At 37.2% G+C, this 21,540-nt stretch overlaps 2 protein-coding genes across 2 annotated transcripts; one reads left to right on the forward strand and one right to left on the reverse strand.

Annotated features, from left to right (window-relative positions):
- Positions 1-469: 469 nt before the first annotated feature.
- Positions 470-11,698, reverse strand: cdc42l (cell division cycle 42, like). The gene is made up of 6 exons (XM_077216301.1): positions 11,554-11,698; positions 10,549-10,653; positions 10,222-10,294; positions 9,103-9,212; positions 2,313-2,510; positions 470-2,204 (listed from the first exon to the last, which is right to left on the reverse strand). Exons 2-6 carry the CDS (start codon positions 10,651-10,653, stop codon positions 2,115-2,117), a joined length of 576 nt encoding a protein of 191 aa, XP_077072416.1. The 5' UTR covers positions 11,554-11,698; the 3' UTR covers positions 470-2,114.
- A 1,261-nt stretch (positions 11,699-12,959) lies between these two features.
- mlf2 (myeloid leukemia factor 2) lies at positions 12,960-18,631 on the forward strand. Its single transcript, XM_077216290.1, has 8 exons — positions 12,960-13,751; positions 13,864-13,972; positions 14,177-14,218; positions 14,444-14,497; positions 14,790-14,918; positions 17,515-17,674; positions 17,806-18,020; positions 18,116-18,631. Exons 1-7 carry the CDS (start codon positions 13,708-13,710, stop codon positions 18,015-18,017), a joined length of 750 nt encoding a protein of 249 aa, XP_077072405.1. The 5' UTR covers positions 12,960-13,707; the 3' UTR covers positions 18,018-18,020; positions 18,116-18,631.
- Positions 18,632-21,540: the final 2,909 nt, after the last annotated feature.

A 21,540-nucleotide genomic window follows, 5' to 3' on the forward strand; every position in this document is an offset into this window, starting at 1 on the left:
GGCTGCATTTATTGGACCAAAAACAGTAAAACATAACTTTTCCATTAGATTTTTACTTTAAAATCCAATTCCTTCCTGTGATGCAAAGCTGAATTTTCAGCATCATTACTCCAGTCTTCACGGTCACATGATCCTTCAGAGATAATTCTATGCTGATTTAGTGATCAAGCAGCAACATTTCTTATCAATGATTTTCTGGTTATATTTTTGTGGAATTTTTTTTCAGGATTCTTTGATGAATAGAAAGTTCAAAAGAACAGCATTAATTTAACATAGAAATCTTTTGTAACATTATAAATGTCTTTGCTGCCACTTTGATCAATTTATGCATCCTTGCTGAATAAAAGTATAAATTTCTTTAAAAAAACAAAAACTTGATGACCTCAAACTTTTGAAGTGTACATGTTTTTACATTTGTCTGCTGACTCAATACCATAATCATCTAATAAGCAGGATACAAATACAGCTGTGTCAGTCGCACCACTTTTATTACAAATATAGTGAGATTCCAAACACCGCAGAACTTGACTAAGAAAAGGCCACATTTTAAACCGTCATTATCATCAGTTATCCTCCTTTTTACTCACACGACTGTTAAGATCGGTTATTCAAAATATTACATTTCAATTTGTTATTTTATTAATAAATCACAATCAAATGGTACTCTAGCAAAAAAAAAAAATCATTAAAAAAAACCTCAAGTTTCAAAATGTGTCACCACTAAATTCATTCACCCAAGAGAAAAACAGTAATACATTTAATACATCATACTCCAAGTCAAAACAAAAAGAGAATAAGGCAAAAAAAATAAAAATTAAATTCAGTTTTCTAAACGGCCAGCAGAAGGCACTGCATGGCTCGAGAGTAAATGCACTTAAGAGATTCTAGGAGCATGAACCACAGAAGAAGAGAACAGTCTGGCTCATACAGGAAGAAACAAATGCTTGTGAACTAAGAATCCATTGGCTCCCACAAAAAGTCCCAAACTCTCTTATAAACCATATAACTTGTTACTTCGGAGGGGATGTGGCCATAGTGTGAGAAGGTTCCTATAGCCATAACACTCTTATCCAACATTAAAACTGTTTTTAATAATTAAAATATCTAAAATTGTTACGGTTTATTTTTGTATATGTTCTATTTCATTGCCATTGTCAGTGATTAGAGCTAATTATACGCCCGAACCAATAACGTTAGCTTGCTTTTGTGCCAGATCCAGTCCAGTACGTATTAACAACAGTAAGTGACCACATATAGGACAGAACCTGCCTAGAGGTGTCGTGTGAGTCCAACGTCTAGAACTGGCAAAAACGCAACATTAAAAACTGAAAACAGACCCTAAAGCAACACAAAGGCAAATTTGTCAGGATTCGCCTTCGTGCCCATGGCAATTTTGCAATGTAGCGAAAATGCTCAACTGAAGAGATTCAAGAAAGCTGAAGTCAGCTTACTGCACGCACACTATCCACAGATTACAGAGCAAATAGCCGAGCCCTGCAGAAGCGCTCATCGGAGCAGTCAGCATGTTCGGCTTTACACTTCATGAAATATGTTGTTTTTAGACATTGTGTGCCAACTAACCACCCTTGTGCAGCTTAGAGCAAAGCATGTGTCAGGAACAAACCCGACGTTTGACCAGCAAAAGCATTTCAAATCATTCATTTTTGATGGCGATCAGAAACGTGAAGCATTTAATCTCATGTATTTGTGCCACTGCCGCACATTTTTTTGGATCGATTACATGTAACTGACACTTAAAGCATTAAAGTGGATCAATATATTGTTCTGTAGGCATCACATGCATAAAGTGTGCCTGTATTTTTTTTAATCTTTGTTTGTAGGGGTGTTATTGGTTACAGGGTTCTCTAATTTCTTCCGTTCTTCTAGAAACATTTAGAAAGGCACAGTGTGCATTTATTTGTTTGCAATACCATTTTTGTTGCCAAATTCCTCAAGTATCACGTTTTATTTTTTTGCTGTTTTGTTCCCATGATTTTTCCCAATAATAACTCTACTCCAAATCCAAGCCCTACCAAACTTAAAAACCCCACCAGAATGTTTCCTTTTCTCTGCCTCTCTAGTTGGAGTGAGTGCAAAACCCACTGCTTGTGTTCCTACAAAAGGATGCAGCGCTTCTTGGGTTTGGTCTCTGGAGGTTCAAGGGCAGCGAGTATCGCCTCGTCGAAAACATTCTTAAGGCCTCTCTGTAAGAAAGAGATCATAAAATGAAACATCATTTGCAGTAGGTCACATGGGTGATAAGAGAGGAAAGCTGTTATGTCATCATAGGTGTGTGCAGCTGCTCTTTTAACCTGTGTGAGGGCGGAGCACTCCACGTATTTGACAGCTCTGAGGTCTCTGGCCAGCTTCTCCCCGCTCTCAGGTGATATGGGGCGCTGCTTGTTTTTGGCAAGTTTTTCCACAGTGTTACTGTCGTCCCTCAGGTCAACCTGAGTGCCCACCAGAAGGAATGGAGTGCGTGGACAGTGGTGAGAGATCTCCGGTACCCACTTAGAGAAAGAGAGAGGGGGGAAAATGAATGGTGAGAGAGTATAGAGAGCTATTTATTATAGCACACTGAGAAACAAACATCCCAACTAACTCATAATTACAAAGTGTGCAAAACTGGATAAGATAATCTGAGCATCGACAGAGAATCACGGTGCTGACAAAACATTTTCCTGATAACCAAATTTAGTCCAATTGATCACTTTATATTAGGCATGCACCAATACCGCTTTCATTTTTGGTAATTGATACTGATACCTGTATTTTCACAGGTATGTGCAGGCTCAGTGCTAAGGATTGTCTCACATGAGTGAATTCTTAAAGCAACACCAAGGAACTTTTCCTCTGCGGTCGCCCTACTACAGGTTGGAAGCGGACTTGTCCATTACCGCTGTCGTAAATAATTTAGCCTACCGCAACCTACTGTCGCACGCACACGCTCGCTGTTTATCCAGCACCGGCTTTGGAATCAACAATGGCCACAGACAAGGTAGAGTATGATGCATGATTTTATGAAAGACATCACAAACGAAGAAAAACTGTGTATGCCGTAAAGCAGTCGAATTTTGTAGTTTTTTTGTGCTCCGGTTACTACCCGAAACCCGAAGTTACATAGTGCCAGTAAAAGCGATGCAGACTGTTAGGCTATGGCAGACGTGTCATTTAACCTATTGTAAGTCGATGTACCATCACAAGGGTCTTCGAAATATATTTTGAAGGTTGAAAAACTACATAGTGTTACTTTAATTCCAATTTTGATATTACAGCAAAAACTACTAGCCTAATTATTGTAAATTTAAAACATTATTAAAAGACAAGCAAGCAATAAAATGAATAAACAAATAAAATAAATAAATGAAGAACAAATAATGAATACAATAGAACAGAAAAAAAACAGTACAAATGAAATAAACAGCTGTTTTGTTGGGTTTTCATGTAGATCTGAGGCATTCATTCAGCTTTCAAACATCCTGTAATAATGCAGGGAAGGGAACCACTTGTTATACATAAATCACGTAACAGTTCATGTTTTACTTATATATACGACTTAGTTTTAATCCAAATGATGCATGTGTGCGGAGTGAACGATCAGCAATCAAGAGCATTCAACAGAAGTGCACTCTCTTTCTCTGTCGTCAGTTAACATTAATACATGCCTCGTTTTACTTTCTTTTCCATTTACATATCTGACCGAACTACAAACTTTCCACTGATGTCTTTGAAAAAGGGATGAGCTCTAAAGCTTGCACGTCTGTGCCGCTATGTACTCAATCCACTGCGCGTACACCACAGTTTTATAGGAGAGGCGTTACACAAGTACACAACCGCAGTATCGGGCCCAATACTGGTATCGGTACATCCCTACTTTATATGATGAAAAGATGGAATTTAGGCTTTTATTCACACAAATTTTGACCATATAAAACATAAATCTCAACCTTGCTTGCTTGACGAGCGTCAACAAACATCATTGGTACTTGCGGAAGCTGAAGCATAATGTGTAACAAGAATGAACCTCATTGGTTCTCGCACATCAAGAAAGCATGGTTGAGCTTCCATTTACCATAACTGATGTGTGTGTTGAATGTTCATTTGTGAATAAAAGCCTAAATTCAATCAGTTCCTCATATAAAGTGACCGTATCTCTTCAGAAACATTCAGACTAAATTCATATGGATTAGTTTAACGATCTCTTTATGAACTTTTTGAAGCGCGAGTTGTGTGGACTGTCAATGGAGGGACAGAAATATTGTACAAAATATTTTCATTTGTGTTCTGAAGATGAACGAAAGTTTTTACGGGTTTGGAACGACATGAGGCTGAGGAAATGACAATTTTCATTTTCGTGTGAATTAACCCTTCAAACTCATTTCCTGAGATGATACATAAATGATTAAAAAAAAAAGTTCAATAACTTTTTTTTATTATAAAAGAAATATATACACGCTACCATTCAAAAGTTTGGGGTCAGTACTTTAACTTTCTATTCAAAGAATAAGCATAAGCATAGCATATGTTTTCAAAAACATAAAAAAGACCTTAGGATCAGGTCTTATGTTTTTTAAAAGAAACCAGGCAAAAATACTAATAAATGGCCCCTTCAATTTTCCTCTTCAGCTCCATAAGCAAATAAAGAACAACAGATAAAACAATAAGAAATGGTACAAAAAAAGTTATTCATTCTCCAAGACAATATAATACAGCTTGTTAAGCATTAAAATACTTAAATACAGCTTCTTAAATAAAATCTAGGAGCAATGTAACATGAATGTTTAAAGTGAAAAGCTCTTTTTTTCATTGCGCCGCTACATAAATAGATCTGAAATATTGAGGCTTTAGTCATTCTATAAAATCCCGAAATACTGCAATGGATCAATCAATCACATATTCAAGATTATATATATTAAAAACATTGCATCTTAAAAGAATGAAAAATGAAAGTTACCCCATAATTTACCATTAATAAGTGCCTTCTGCAGCGTAGCGATGGGTTTTTGTAAAAAAAAATATCCATATTTAAAACATTATAAAAAACAATCAATGGCTTTCGAATGGCAGTCGAATTATAGTGGAAGGGTGACCTTTGACTATAGGTCGACCGATAGTGGATTTTACAGATAACGATAGCTAGGTTGGACAATGCTGGCCGATAACCGATTGATCAAAAGATAGTTTTTAAAATGGATACTGAATGAAAACAAAAATAATGCTCAAAGTAAAATAGTGCTGAATTTTTTTACAGAAAAAAAAACAAACAGTACTGAACCATGAAAATGTACTGTACTTTTTAAATATAAATAAATATGAGTATATTAAATATACCTTGATCATTCATGCTAGTTCATAGAGCATTAACTAATGTGTAACATTTAAAAATTTATTAGTAAATGTTATAATCGAATGCATTTCTGATTTGTTTGTTTCTGTCGGCTGCATGAACATATCAGCGTCTCGCATCACTAGCTTTAACCTGGGAATGCTCGGGAGTCAAATCGGTTCATGTGCGATGCGTTGATTTTGCAGTGTGGCTGCGCACCACACACTGTACGACCAAAACTGTTAGATCCGTGATTTTTTAATCGCCGTTTGTGGTGTCTCTCAGGTTTGCACAGCAAAATCCCCAGAGTGAAATTAACTCTGCTCAGAGAACATTTGGACCCTTTCTACAGAGAGTTAAAACAACTCTGAATCAGAGTTAAAGTTAATGAGATACTGAAGTGATTAATTAAGTGATGATTGGGCATTCATGATGAACACCTGCTGTCAACAAGCAGAATCACTGAAGGAAAGAGAAACAACAAGAACAGAAAAAAGAGAAACACAAGAACTACAACTGACTTCCAGCCACAGCCTTAGATGAAATCAACAGAAGATAAAAGACATTAAATCTGAAGATCTCAGCAGAGGAGGATTCAACCATTCCACAAACAGCATTACCAGCTTCACTTATTACTAAACAGACTGACTTTATTTCTGTCAGACGTCTACAGAAGTTCTTATTGAGAATTAACAGAGGTTTAGATGTTGACAATTCTTTGAAAATAGTTGGTCACCATTATGGTGACTAGTGTTTCATTTAGTTAGGCAAAATGACTTATCATTTTTTTGAGAGTATGTGGTTTTTGTAACAGCTTTTAACAAAACATGATTTTTTGCAAAGAAAGCCAGAAGCAAAGATGATCAGGTGATATAGTTTTCAACAACAAAAAGTAGAATGATGCATTTATCTCATCACAGTCCAAAAGTGGTCAATTGGTGTTAATAGATTATATTCACTAACAATACTCTCTTGCCACATATTGGACATTTTGATTTTTTTAAATAGATAATGGGGAATTTTTTTATTTTTTATATAAGAAACAGACATCAAGAATCAGCATATGAATCTCAACAATGGTGACCTGTTTCATGCCGCAATGCATCCTCGGAGCCATGAGTTTTATACTATTGTGGCTCCCAGCATGCATTGCGGCATGAAGCATGTTACCATTGTTGAGATTCATATGCTGATTATTGATGTCGGAGTCTCCAGAAAAAAAAAATCCCCATAATGTATTTTAAAACTCAAAATTCAGAATGTCCGATCTGTGGCAAGAGAGTACTGTTAGTGAATATAATCTATTAACATCAAATAACCACTTTTGGAAAGTGATGATAAGTGCATTATTCTATTTTTTGTTGTTGAAAACTATCACCTGATCATCTTTGTTTCTGGCTTTCTTTGTAACAGATTATGTGTTTTGGTTAAAATTATTACAAAAACCACAAACTTGCAAAAAAAAGCCAAGAGTCAAACTGCCCAACTAAAGGTACCACACATCACCATAATGGTAATCAAACATTTCAGTAAATCGTCAACATCTAAACCTCAGTTAATTCTCAATAAAACATTCTGTATACGTCTGACAGAAATAAAGTCAGTCTGGTTAGTAATAAGTGAAACTGGTAATGCTGTTTGTGGAGTTGTTTAATCCTCCTCTGCTGAGATCTTCAGAGATTTAACGTATTTTGTCTTAGGGGGCTTTCACACTGGCAGTTTAGTTCGGAACGGGGCACGGTTCGCATGAAAAATCGCTAATGTGAACGCTGTCATGTGAACCCGGGTGCGCACTGGGTCCCGAACCCGAGACAACCTGGAGGAGGTGGTCTCAGTTCGGTTGCTCCCGAACCGTGCTGCGGTTCGCGTGCATGTGAAAGCAACACAGACTCGGGTGCGCACTTGTTCAGGAAGTAAAGTGTCCTGCGCATGCGTTTTAGCCGATTATGATGTATCTTGTTAAATAAAACACACGTAAGAGATGAAGATTTACCCTGGATACGAGCAAGAGTGAGTCTGCAGTGTATTCGCGCCGGGGGGGCGCCGGGAACAATCGCGCCTGGGCTCGGACCGCAGCAAACGGGCCCAGTGTAAAAGCCCCCTAAATTTGATTTCATCTAAGGCTGTGGCTAGAAGGCAGTTGTAGTTCTTGTGTTTCTCTTTCCTTCAGTAATTCTGCTTGTTGACAGCAGGTGTTCATCATTAATGCCCAATCATCACTTAATTAATCACTTAAGTATCTCATTAACTTTAACTCTGATTCAGAGTTATTTTAACTCTCTGTAGAGAGGGACCAAATGTTCTCTGAGCAGAGTAAATTTCACTCTGGGGATTTTGCTGTGTGGAAAATCGGCCGACAATTTTAAAATCGTCCCGTGTGAACAAGTCTTAAGGAATGCATAAAAGTGACTAGCTGGATTGATATAAACTAATGCAAACAGATGGTAATATTTGTGACATTAACCATTTGGGTCTGGCTCGCGTGTGTTTTTGTCACATTGTTTAAAGTGCTTGAGGTACTACTAATATTAGCGTCCTCTCAGCCTCGACAGCAAACATACTGCTGTTCTCCACTAATGCAGCATCTAGTCAACAAACGAATTACTTTATAATGATATGATAAAACATAGGGTAGTGTATTGTATAACATACCGTTTGATTGTCTATTTTAAATATGCATCTGAAGTCTCCCGCTCTGTGCAGCGTGCAGTCTCGCGTGTCAAAACAAACTCCACGAGGCGTCAGTGATAGGTTTTATTTTGCCTCTAGAGGCCGCTCTCTTACTGTATAATGACAGCGGACCCTTCTCAGCCGCTCCAGCAACTGACGCAACCCAAAACTAGCAGTATGGATTTTTGTCGATAACCGACTGTTCCAGTGTTGATCCAGCGATCAATCGTCAAAACTGTTCAATCGGTTGACCTCTACCTGTGACCCGACATAGCCCTCTTCTCTTATATCGAAATCTTCAGACTATTTCCCTTTAAAACTTTGCATAGACTTCTAATTTGTGACTAGCGTTTTGTTCAGCTCGGTGCTCTGCACTTCCACGTTCGTTGTCGTCATATGTCAGGTCATAGGACAACCTTCCACCGGAACTCGACTTTCTTGTGAACGCACGAAAGTTTTCTTACAAAAACCCATTGCTTCACTTCGGAAGGCATTTATTAACGCACTGGAGTCATGTGGATTACTTTTATGATGGATGGATGTGATTTTTGGAGCTTCAAAACTCAGACACTATTCAATGCCATTAAGGAGGGAAGAGCAAGGATATCATTTAATATAACTTTGATAGTGTTCAACTGAAAGGACGTCACACTATAAATCTGAAGAGAAAACGACTAACAAATACAACATTTCTACATAAATCTGAAGCACCTTGGTAATGAGTGTGCTTTTCACGTACGCACCGATCAGTTTAAAAAGATCTATTCACATTGAGTTCCATTCTCCAAGTCCAGCAGGAAAATCAGGTACTGCTAAGTGTGTGTTTTAATGACACTAAACATGTGACGTCAGTGTCATCAAAGTAAAACCTGACAGCATGAAACATACTATGCTTTTAAAGAATGTATCAACACTGTAATGTATCTGTACATGATACCATGCCATAAATATGGGGCAATAGTAAACTGAAAATATAAACAGTAAATCATGACAGTTTAGTATACCACCAGTAATGACGTCAATAAGCCTATCAGAGAAAGGTAGCTCTACCATGTTCTGATGCCCAAACAGGGAGACAAGAAAGAAAGCACTTAATAAACACCCACCTTCTCTTTCACATTCTCAAAGGAGGAAGGAGAAACAACAGAGAAGCAAACAAGGAATACGTCTGTCTGCGGATAGCTGAGAGGTCGAAGTCTGTCGTAGTCTTCCTGACCTGAGAGAACAGAAATAGATGCAGTTCATTACCACCTCTCTTCTGATCTGAGAGTCATTTGAGACGCAGCTTTTGAACACAACAGCTAAGATTGAGAAATTCAACCTTCAACCATCTTTAAAAACAGCAAGAGGAAATTATAAATTAATGTACACTACCATTTACAAGTTTGGTAAGATTTTTTAAATGAGTCTTTTACTCACCAAAGCTGCATTTTTTAATACAAAATACAGTAATAACAGTTGCATTGTGAAATATTACTATCAATTAAAATAAATGTTTCTATTTTAATATATATATTTTTAAAAATCCTTATAATCAATGTTGAAAATGGTTGTGCTGCTTAATATTTTCGTGGAAACCATGGTAAATTTTTTAGGATTCTTTGATGAATAGAAATCTTATCTCTCATTATAAATGTATTTACCGACACTTTTAATCTATTGAATGTGTCCTTAGTGAATAAAAGTTTTAATTTGCAAACTTTTGAATGGTAGTCACAGTGTATATTTTATATCGGACCATTTTTCCTTATTGTTTCTCCACTTAATAAATAAATCCTTATCCTATATTCAAAATAAAATAGTTTTCAAATGAAAAAAAAACATCATCAAATGTGTATTAATGTCTAAAGCCGTATCTGAATACACATTTTTGCTCCTCATATACTGAACAGTGCGACATTCACTAGATAGTGAATAAGCAAACTAGTCAGTGGGTCTAAACGGTATTAATTATTGCATAAAATGTCTGAAACTTATGTTTTCTCATGAATTCAGCACCGTGGCAAGATAAAAATGTCTATCTTCTTTTTCAACAGAGACAGCTATTCTCTCATATCTCTTGGTATCATGTTGACGCTTAAGTCAATATTATGGTAACCAAAGTTGATGCACTAGATACTGACTATACTGACTGAACAAATCAGTCATCATAACATAAAAAAATTACAGTGTGGGCAATCAAATCGTATTAATGTCTAGAGTAAACAAGCCCCAGACCGCATTACCTGCTGTGTCGAAAAGCCCCAGCGTATATGGTTCCCCTCCGATCATCACTGTGACAGCATAGTTGTCAAAAACCTGCAAAACAAACAAAAATACCTAATTTATATACATTGTATTTCAGACAACACTACACACCTACTACTAAAAAGATTTCAACAATAATCTAATCAAATATGCTTTGACATACACATACATGAGAGCTCCTAATTTGAAACAGCACAAGGCACACAATAGATATAATAGCTGCCATTATTAATCATAATCATTCATTCACTGTGCCCCCTTCCCCAAATCTCTGATCCAGAGCCCACCACCCTTTACTCCGTTACCGTGGGAACATATTCAGAGGGGAATTTGTTGGTTGTGTACGAGATGAGGAGGCAGGTCTTTCCGACAGCTCCATCTCCAACCACCACACACTTTATGGTCTGCATCTATATGGTAAAAGAGAAAGGGTGAAAACCATGTTATCACTTACATTGGCCATCGTGGGATTCAGAAATATCTAATTTAGGAATCATTAGTTTAATTTAGTTCCACCGTCGCCAATGTCAGGGTGAATGCATTTACCAGAATTGTCAATAAGCCCTAAGTGATGTGATTAGATTTCAGAGACAAAGGCAGGCATACAGAGAGACATCTACAAGAATGTGTCCAATTTTATTTGCTTCCGCATATTAACGCTGCTTAGAGGAAGGCTTTATTTGTCATACTCGCACTAACAATATCGCCTGCTTTTCAGCTTCATTGCAGTTTCTGAATTTTATTTTTTATATTAAACCTTATTTAAACTGATCGTCTTTATTAATTACAACATCTGAAGACCAATTGAGGACAATAAAACAAACGAAAATCTGATAGCTTAAAATTAAAACACTAATGCTCCTGTCTATCGTTAATTCAAGGCTGTATTTTTTTTCTTCTAAACACGACACGAGACGCAATTTATTAATAATAAAAGTCGGATTTTACATTATAATAATTTAATTCTACTTTCTTCCCCCACCAATAAAGTTATACACTTCACCTGATAAATCTACTTACTTGAATACTACAGTGAATGGCGAAGAAATTGATAGTTTGGGGTGATTATAGAAAACGAAAATAATCCTGAAGAGATTTGTCAGCAGTGAAGTAAATCAAAGTTTTGTGTAAAGAAGGCGACAGGATGCTGCGAGGCTAAGCTAACGCGCTAGCACTGCCGAGAGGCCACAAATCATCCTAAATCAAAATTACACAACGGTAAAGCCTGACACCGAACATGTGCTGTTTAACTACAAGTTGATCGGATAAAAGCCATATAAAATAATGCTACAGATTGAGAATTTGCTTACCGTTCCTCTCCGGCGACTAGGCGTTGGTTACGTCCGGGTTTGAGAGTATCAATCTGACGTGAATGGAAGCGAAAAACGTCCAGTTGTAGATTATGCGATATTCAGCATACCCACTCTGCACACGCCCAACACAGGCTGCAGTTCCGTTCAAGTGGCCGCCAGGGGCGCAAGAGGGCTTTTGGGGATTATCTGTATTGTAAACATATTTCATTTATACTTTCAAGTAGAACATATTAAAAACTACATTCCAAAAAGAAAAATACCCCCTCTAGAATCACAAAGAATGAAAAGCGTGTGGTCCAAAGGTTTGAGAATGCTAGTAAAATTATTATGTCTATGATTAAAATGTTTTTTTTTTTATTTCCATTTCTATTAGCCAATATATTCTATTAATAAATAAAATGTATAATTAAAAAGTACTTATCATGAACACACTAGGGGGTTGCTAAACCCATACAGTGATTAGTCAATTTTTTGTAGGCTTTTATCCAAAAGGTTGCAAGTCATGGAGCAGTCAAAAAGTTTTAACCAAACCACTATGACAAAAAATTTGAAGAGAAATAGAAAGCAAAAAATAATAATATCTGAAATAAGATCTAAAACAACGAAACAAGCTTGTCAGTAGGATATAGACAATCACGTGACCGAATTTGGAAACGAGTGAAAAGGTGGCTTTCCTTCTGTCGATGAGAGGCTCTCTGTTGGCGTCCTGTATACTGCCATCTAGCGACAGGCAAGCAATAAGCTCTATTACCGGTATTTATATTTAATCTTGAAAAAAAAAATTTAATGTGAAATGTATTAAGGAATTTCGGAACACGAGAACAGAGAACAAAGGCTAGGCAATTTAAGGATTGTATCAGGATAAAAGCCCCCTTCAATCATATGCATATATATTGTACACACACATATATATATATATATATATATACACATACATACACACACATATATATTGTAATGTATATAGTACAATTTTACTATTTCAAATTACCTAATATTTTGCACACATTAATCAACAAATGCACACACAATCACAAAAGAAAAAATATATAGGCTATATAATAAAATTACAAATCCTAAAAATATCAATAAAATAAAAATGTATATACAAAATAAAACTAAATTAAAATGTATAGTGTAGTTAGTGTATTTAATGCAATTCTCTTCTCATTTTCCTCACATTTTCAAAACATATAACTTTATTGCACAAGCTTATGCCCAAGCATCAAATTAATAATGCTCTAAAAACAATAAGACAACCTTCGAATGACCCATGGCAGACCAAAATATATAAGCACCTAAACCAAAATAATAATAAATAAAATAATAAATATTATTATTTTGAGAGCAGAGCTTAAACTTTTATCTTGATTCACCGGAATGTGAACAGGGCTGTTCCCCTCCTCTTCCTCCCCCTCCCATCTCTCTTTTCTGTTGACGTTTGGCTTTTGTGCCTGCTTTACTAAGTGCACGTAATCTTCCTATCAAAGCCATCTCTTCCTCAATGGAGTTTATTTTTTTGTGTCAGCGCGTGACACAGCATCGGTTCTGATGTAATACACCCCGAAAAAAGCGCGTGAATCTCTTAGAAGAGCAAGATATTCGCCCAAGATCTTCAAGGTTTTGTTTCCTTTGTCATACTGTCTTCCTGTGCTCATCTGCGGCGGTTATTTCCGTCGGTCCGTCTGCTCTGCGTACTGCTGTTTTTCTCGTCGGCTTGTCATAATTCACCTTGACTTGTACCTCTCTGAATCTTGTTGTGGTTTTAAACAAATCATTTCAGTGCGCTTGTTATTATGCTAGGCTAACGATCTGAAATAGCTTGCAGGCTGTTTTGGATTAACACCTGTCTGGAATATTCGAGAGTATTCGCCTAGGTTTAAATGTTCTGCAGAGCTGCTTTATTATATCAGGGTGTTTTATCTATCTCGCTCGGTAAATTGATGGTTTGCATTGTGGTTTGGTAATATAACGTGCAGGCCGAATTGTGTAATTCTCCAATTGAGCGTTTTTTTGCGTATCTGCCAAAGGGAGCTTGATGATTGGTTGACCAATTAAGAGCCTCTGAGCTGTTGTTGTGTTGGCTTTTGATTAAAAAGACTGAAGTTATTTATTGGTGCAAGTTCAACCAACCAAGAAAGACCAACAAAAATGTTTCACTACTTGAATGATGTGGATGACAACCCATACATGATGTGAGTATTAGTTCTTTTACAATGACAAATGTTTGAGGATTACAAAATAATCGATTTGTGCTTTCAAATAAAATGTATGATTATAAATGATATGCATGTTATGTTGTGACAGGGATCCGTTCGCGGCACACAGGCACCAAATGAGGAGTCTCTTTGGGTCATTCGGGATGGATCCGTTTCCTCTCACCCCTCAGATCCAGCATCCACGTACACGCATACAGGTACCCATCAGAGCCACAAACACAGGGCCTGGTTTGAACATTTTAATTGAAAATGACCATGTTAATATGTTGACTATCAGTTTGATACTGATTTTGCCTCTCTGTGGGCAGTTTGTACTCAATTGTACTTTTAGGTGTTATGGGTGATTTTAGATTTGTTTTAAAAATGAAAGTGTCCATTGTTTTGTCCTCCACCCTCTATAGCCACAAGCTGGAGCCTTGACCCCCTTCGGCATGATGGGAATGGTATGATACTGTTCCTTGTTCACCCTTTTGCAGCAACATTTTGTGTAAAACTTGATGATCATGTTCTCGAACAGGATTAAAAAATGATCCAAAGAGCATCTTGGGTTTTAATGGCAACAAAACACCTTGTCTGTCTGTTCAATTAAGTTCACTAATTTGATGAGTGGCAGAAATGGTGCGGTATCATAAATAATTTTAATGTGAGTGCATTTTGTTTTTTCTCAGGGTGGAGGTTTCATGGACATGTTCAGTATGATGAGTGGGATGATGGAGAACATGGTGAGTTTCATGGTGGCCTCGCCTAGCAGCCACAATTCTGAAATATTGGAACACTGTGGTTTTCAATAACAAGAACAAGGCTTCCGTTTGTTGATTGCAATGGTGCATTATTGTTTGCAGCTTTTGAACTGGAATAAGTGCAGACTGTGACTTTCAAGTAGCTACCTTGTTGATTTCACATTAAAATAATTGAAATCTACATGAATTCTTTGTTTTGAGAGAATACGATTGCACAAATGATTGAGGTAAACTGATCTTAGATTACACTTTCATAACTTCTCTTTGTCTTCAGGAACGAATGTCTGGTTCTCCAAACTGCCAGACCTTCTCCTCCTCCACAGTCATCTCATACTCCTCCACAGATCCAGGAGCACCGAAAGTCTATCAGCAGACCAGTGAATTTCGCACTGCTCCTGGGGGTGTAAGAGACACATAGACACAGCAGTGTGTTACCATGTTTTACATACACCATATATTATGGTATAGACATTGAGGCAGGCATGTCCACGACTGATTCTTAAACGCCAATCTTGAATATCTAACTCAACTTATACAGAAGTTCCATTAAAAAAAACACAACCAAATGATTTTCATATCATTTGGTTCTGTTAACGTAATTCGCATTTGCCTCTGAAAGGGTTCCACTCATTACGCCATGTTCACAAATACTCTGTTTGCGATGCGTATTTTTTTCTGTGTCCATGTTAACAGGATAGAGCATTCACACTGCACACGGATGCGGTCCGGGAATGTGTTCCAGGAGCAGTGCGTCTGCAGCAGTGTAGCGATCGTTTCCTGCACAGAATCTATTTTTGCTGTGCTCCACGCGTCGAATTAAAGTGACAACACATTGTTCGCATAAAAACACGACACTCGTCTCTTCGTGTAGGTGGGAAAATGTAAAGTTCTTAATGACCCACAGGATTTCTTGTATAAGGATTTAAATGCAGGAGAAATGGCATGTGAATCGGCTTTTTTGTCAATTGTAAGTTTTCATTTTAAATGTTTGCATTTTTAAAATAAGAAAAGTTTGTTTTACCACTTGCTTGAGCAAGAGATGGTTCACCCAAAAATGAAAATTCTGTCATTAATTACTCACCCTCATGTTGTTCCAAACCCGCAAGACTTTCGTTCATCTTCAGAACACATAATTTTGATAAAATATGAGAGTTTTCTGTCCCTCCATTTGCAGCTACGCAACTACCACTTTGACGGTTCAAAAACTTCATTAAAAGATCTTAAACTAATCCTTATGAATTGAGCGGTTTAGTCCAAAATTTCTGAAGATTGCTTTATATGACGAACAAATTTATTTTGGCTTTTATTCACATTTAAACATTGATCAGCGAATAAAAACGTAAGCTCAACTGAACCTGTTTAACGTGGAGAACAAACCTCATTGGTTCTTGCGGAAGCTCAAACGTGCTGCGTAATACATTCTCACACATTTAGTAAGCATGCTTGAGCTTCCGTTTACCATAACTGATGTGTGAGTTGATGAATGTTTATGTGAATAAAAGCCTAAATTCAATCATATAAAGTGATCACGTCTCTTCAGAAAATTTGGACTAAACTGCTCAATTCTCATGGATTAGTTTTACGATCTCTTTATGAAATTTTTGAGGCTTCAAAGTGGTAGTTGTGTAGCTATTAACAGAGGGACAAAAAGCTCTGATTTAATAAAAAAAAATCTTAATTTGTGTTCCGAAGATGAATTGAAAGTCTTACTGGTTTGGAACGACATGAGGGTAATGAATTAATGACAGGATTTTCATTTTTGGGTGAACTATCCCTTTAATATATAAATCTGTATAGACGTAATAAATTTATAAATGCGTTTAAATTTGAACGTGAATACATCTATAAGAGTTTGTATAATTGCACTGTGTACAAAGAGAATCACAATGCTGAAAAAACATTTTCAGAAACAACTTTTGGATTTAAAATAAATCTAATGAATGCATGTATTAGTGGTATACAGCCGCAGATCAGTTGCGCACTGCAAACGCATCATATGTAAAAGCACAATGAGCCTGTGCTGCTTCTGCATCGCATACGTTCTACAATTCATACTACATACGCTCTGCAAACAAAGTATGTGCGAACCTGGCGTTGCTAAATAGCATGAAACATACAGAGACCAAAAGTCTGATTCTCGAGTGAATGACTCTTATGAGGTTATCAAATTATGTGAATTTCAAACATAAAAAGCAACCATTTAAGTCCGACCCTGAAGTGAGTGACGTTTATGAGCTGGTGTTAGTGAGTTAAAAAAACAGCACGACTAGTGAAGTCAGGTTCGTGAGCGAATGACTCTCATTAGCTGGTTGTTTTTTTTAAACGGGACCAGTCAAGTCCAGTTCTGAAGCAAGTGACTCTTATGAGGCGGTTATTTTTAGTTGATTAAAATCATACTGCATGACCAGAGAAGTCCGATTCTCAAGCAAATTACTCTTATTAGCCAGTTCTTTTTTACACACACTGGCAAGTAAAGTCTTAAATATCTGTCTCTTGTAATTTAAATGAATCCCAATTTTTCTTTTCAATTAATATAGCTCTTCAAACCACAAGTCATTAATTTAATCATGTCTAACTCTATGACCCAAGAACTGATACTGTTATGTTGTACTTGTAGCTCTTGAGACCTAAATCAGTATAGTTTGCAAATGGTTGTTCATAAGACAATGTGTGTTAAAAAGACACACATTATGGTTTTTGTCGATGGGTGTTTTATTAAAAAATAAGAAATGTTATATTTTTGTTTTGCATTTGGCAACAGAAAAGCACGTTTTCCAATGCAAATGCAATTGGTAATGGAACCATTAAGCAATTAAGCAATTAAATTATTCTGATTACCCTTATGATTCCCATCTCTAAAAGACTGAAAATGAGAGCCTGGTTAAACTAGATTGCAGATGGCTCGCAAATAAGATGTTTTTGCACTGAAGCACCACCCACAGAAGTGGCACGACTGTTAAATCACCCCTAATTGTTTCTGTGCGTCCATGTTTGTTTAGATCAGAGAGACACGTCAAACGATGCGGGACAGTGAGAGTGGACTGGAGCGAATGGCTATAGGGCATCACATTGGTGAGAGAGGTCATGTGATGGAACGGTCAAGGAACCGTCTCACGGGTGACCGTGAAGAGAGACAGGACTACTTCAACCTGGAAGAGAGTGGGTTAAATCCCTTGTTCTTTATTCTTTTCTTTTTTTTCTTCTCTGTAACTGCCAGCAACTGCTTAAATTTTGTCTTGAACCTTTGTGAAATTGTCTCCTATTCACTATTGCAAAACTTTCTCTTTCAGGTGAGGCAGCTGCCTTTGATGAAGAGTGGAGGAGGGAGTTGGGGCGGTACCGCCCCTCTAATGCCCGTAGTTTAGATTACGGGCGTGACCGGAGTGCAGGGGTTGGACAGCAGCTGGCCCTGACAGCGCCTCCGAGCTCCTCCTCTCCCTCGCCCCGCCACGAGTCACCACGCCACCATCCTCCTCACTCCCGCCCTCGCTACGACTGGTGAGAGGTATGAATCTTACACAGCCCCAATGAAACTTGTCTATTTGGATCGACTATGTAGATTCGGGCTTCATTTTTTACATGTTGTGCATATGTTTACAGGTGGAGTTGTCTAGCTGATGCTGTGAAAAGTGAGAAGGGAGGAATAGAGAAGAAAATTATAACCGATGGGTCAAATGTTTGATAGATCTGAACTGTCTCAATATGTGTAGTCAGCTCCTTACAGGGACGTGTGCTGGCATGAGGTATCATAACACAGGTTGAAGTTTTTAGACTGCATCTTTGTTGTGTGGAATTTGGCCTAGCCTGTGTACTTCATACCATGTTACTAGTCCCAAAGCATACACACCAGCATTCATCATAATTCAAACAGCTCTTCAACCTTGTGATATATACATACACACAGACATCTTTGTATTTAAATGAATTCTCATGCTTCCAATATTTCAATATCCAAATATTTAATGATACACTACACATACATACACTCACTCACACACGCACACATCCAGTGTAAAGTCCGTATATGTTTGTGTTGACACTAGGGTATCTGTGGGTTTAACTGTACAATGCTGACTAATTAAACTTATTAACTAATAAAAAGACCTTGTTACATCATTGACTGTTCCGCCAATGCCTCAATCGACAGCAAAAAATATTTTTTTTTGGGGGGGATAAAAACATGTATATTAGGGTTTCCGTTCCACAAAAATATTAATCCGCATTGATAAAAACAAGGAATATGTCTTGAGCACCAAATCGGCATATTATAATGATTTCTGATCAACCATGTGAACCTAAAGACTGGAGTAACCAAAATTTAGAATAGTTGTAAATAAAAGAAAAAATCATATTTGCAGTAATGCACTTAAAATGTGGGGTTCATGGAGAACTGCTTTATAACCATACTGATTTGTGCATGTTGTGTGTTCTCTTATATTCTGGCTTTACAGGGTCATGACATGAGGCTTTAACTTATGTCCAGTCACCTTCATTTATATAGCGCTTTTAACAATATGGACTGTTTCAAACCAGCTTTACAGTAATAATAGGAAATTAAAGTAACTGAGATTGTTTGGCTTTACAGCAGCTCTAGAATAAAGTTATTGTCCAGCTAAAGTTAGTTTTGATTGTTTCACTTCCGTCGCAACGATCATTAGTTATTAACTTAGGGGCCGCTAACACAACACCATTCTAACAGAAAACCTTTAATGCGATCCGGCCACTCATTTGCATAAAACAGTGCCTGGTGGCTCTGAGAATTTTTTATCGCTTCCGCGTAGCCACGTGAATCGGAATTATCCCGACAACGATTTATCAGTACAGAGGTAAAGGGAAGGAGGCCTTCACAAGGGAGAGACTAGTTGACACTTCAGGATTGCGTTGTTGTCATGTCCAGGCGCAGGTCCTTCATCAGATCTGGATACGGCCTGGATCCGGCGGACTGCGGTAAACCTCGGGATAAACAGAGACGAATATTAGCGTAGACGCCATCCTTCTTATGATGTACCAAGTATATCAGAATTTATGGGAGGTGTTCCCAGTTCCGGCTGATCTAAACGATGCAGCCTAGCATTGAATTATAGAAGTCTATAATGTGTTGTGTATGCTAGGCAAAAGAGATGTGTTTTTAGTCTAGATTTGAACTGACAGACTGTGTCTGCTTCCCAGACAATGTTAGGAAGATTGTTCCAAAGTTTTGGTGCTAAATAGAAGGATCTACTGCCAACAGTTAATTTTGATATTCTAGGTATTATCAACTGGCCAGAATTTTGAGATCGCAATAGACGTGAAGGACTATAATGCGTTAAGAGCTCGCTCAAGTACTGGGGAGCTAAACCATTTAGTGCTTTGTAAGTAATCAGCAATATTTTAAAATGTATACAATGTTTAATAGGGAGCCAATGCAGTGTTATTATAAGATGTCTCGTGTGTATTTTCCTATAATGTGTATTTTAACGTTTATCCTAGTGTAGTGCCTTGCCCCATAGACTTATTTGGTTAGTACATCATGGGAAACAAAGTCTGATGTTCTATGCTAGTATTGTTTTTAAGCCCATAACATTTCTTTGTTTTGTCTGGAATCAGACATTTTATCAGAGGACTTCCTTACCAAATTTTAGCAAGAAGACCCCTTAACCATGGCAAAATCACTGTAATACATGGCCGCTCAGTTTTCTTCTCTTAGTAGGTAAGAAAATCTTTAATATTTACTTTCTACCTTTTTCCTATAGGCCTATAACTTCACTCCTCTCTTTCTAAAACATCATAATGTGTACTGATCTTCCATTTCAATCTCTCGTCAGTGCCAGCTTTTTCCCCTTTTTCCTTTACTATTTTGCTTCATAATTTTTTTTCCACATTTTTTGCTTAGCAACAAGCTCAGGTAATTTTAGCTTCATTTGCACCAGATTTTACATAAAAATTTAGCTATATACAGGGTCCAAAAGTCTGAGATAACTTTTGAAAAAGGTTTTATTTTGCATTAATGTAATACTTTTTTGTTACAAATTATATTATCAGCTCAATAATTTGAGGGGGAAAACTATATTATGAAATACTGTATTTGTGTGTGTATTATATTTTACAAATACACATTTAAAGATACTTTTTAATAAAATATGTGTGTGTTGTTATGGTGTAAAGGCTATGCTGTAAACACAAACACACACACACACACACACAGCAGTTTGCCTTTATGACCCAGAACTTAAGCATTATGTGCTGATGATACAAGACAATGTTTACTTCTCCAGATCTATTTAAGCAGGTTGTGTCTGTGCTCTTTTCATTCCCAAATTTTCTACTTTTGTGAACTCTATTTTTTGATACCTCTTTTGCAGAAGGCTCTGCTGCTGATCATACTGCTAAAGGTCAGTATGATCAGCTCTGGGACAGATACAAAAGGGAGACTATAAAAAGATTATTGAAACACTGCTGTCCAGGACATAAAGTAATTGAGGAGAACATTAAAAGTTACACTTTTATTTGTAACATTTTCTTTTTTTTCCCTTCTTTTTAAAAAAAATTAAAAACATGTACGATGTGGGAGTGGCATAGGTTAATTGTCACAACTTGCGAGAAATGTTGACATGGAGCAGCTAAATCTCAAACCTCTGGAGAATCACCTGTCGAACAGAGCAGGGTCTGCTGCCAAAAAAAAGAATACAACGGAGCTTGTAATAAATGGCCTAATGGTTAGAGAGTCGGACGCACTGTCACGAGCCGAAGCACAACTGTTCTAATGCAAAATGCATCCAAAGTTACACAGTGTGCCTTTAACTAGTTTGTGTGTGGTCTTGGTAAACCTTTTGTTTCTGTGATGGGTAGGTTCAGGATTAGGGGTTAGAATATAGTTTGTACAGTATAAAAGTCATTAGGTCTATTCAAAGTCCGCATACAACATGGAAACCCAACGTGTGCTTTTTCTGATTCTGAAACCATAAGACACACATGCTGCATCAGGGCCAAAATGGGTCCCATTTTAACTGGTACGAAGAGCTGTGCATGCACAATTCTCCCAATGG

This window comes from Siphateles boraxobius, unplaced genomic scaffold, assembly GCF_051911475.1.
Source record: "Siphateles boraxobius isolate OS27281-9 unplaced genomic scaffold, OSU_SipBor_1 12, whole genome shotgun sequence".
In the NCBI taxonomy this organism is placed as follows: domain Eukaryota; kingdom Metazoa; phylum Chordata; class Actinopteri; order Cypriniformes; family Leuciscidae; genus Siphateles; species Siphateles boraxobius.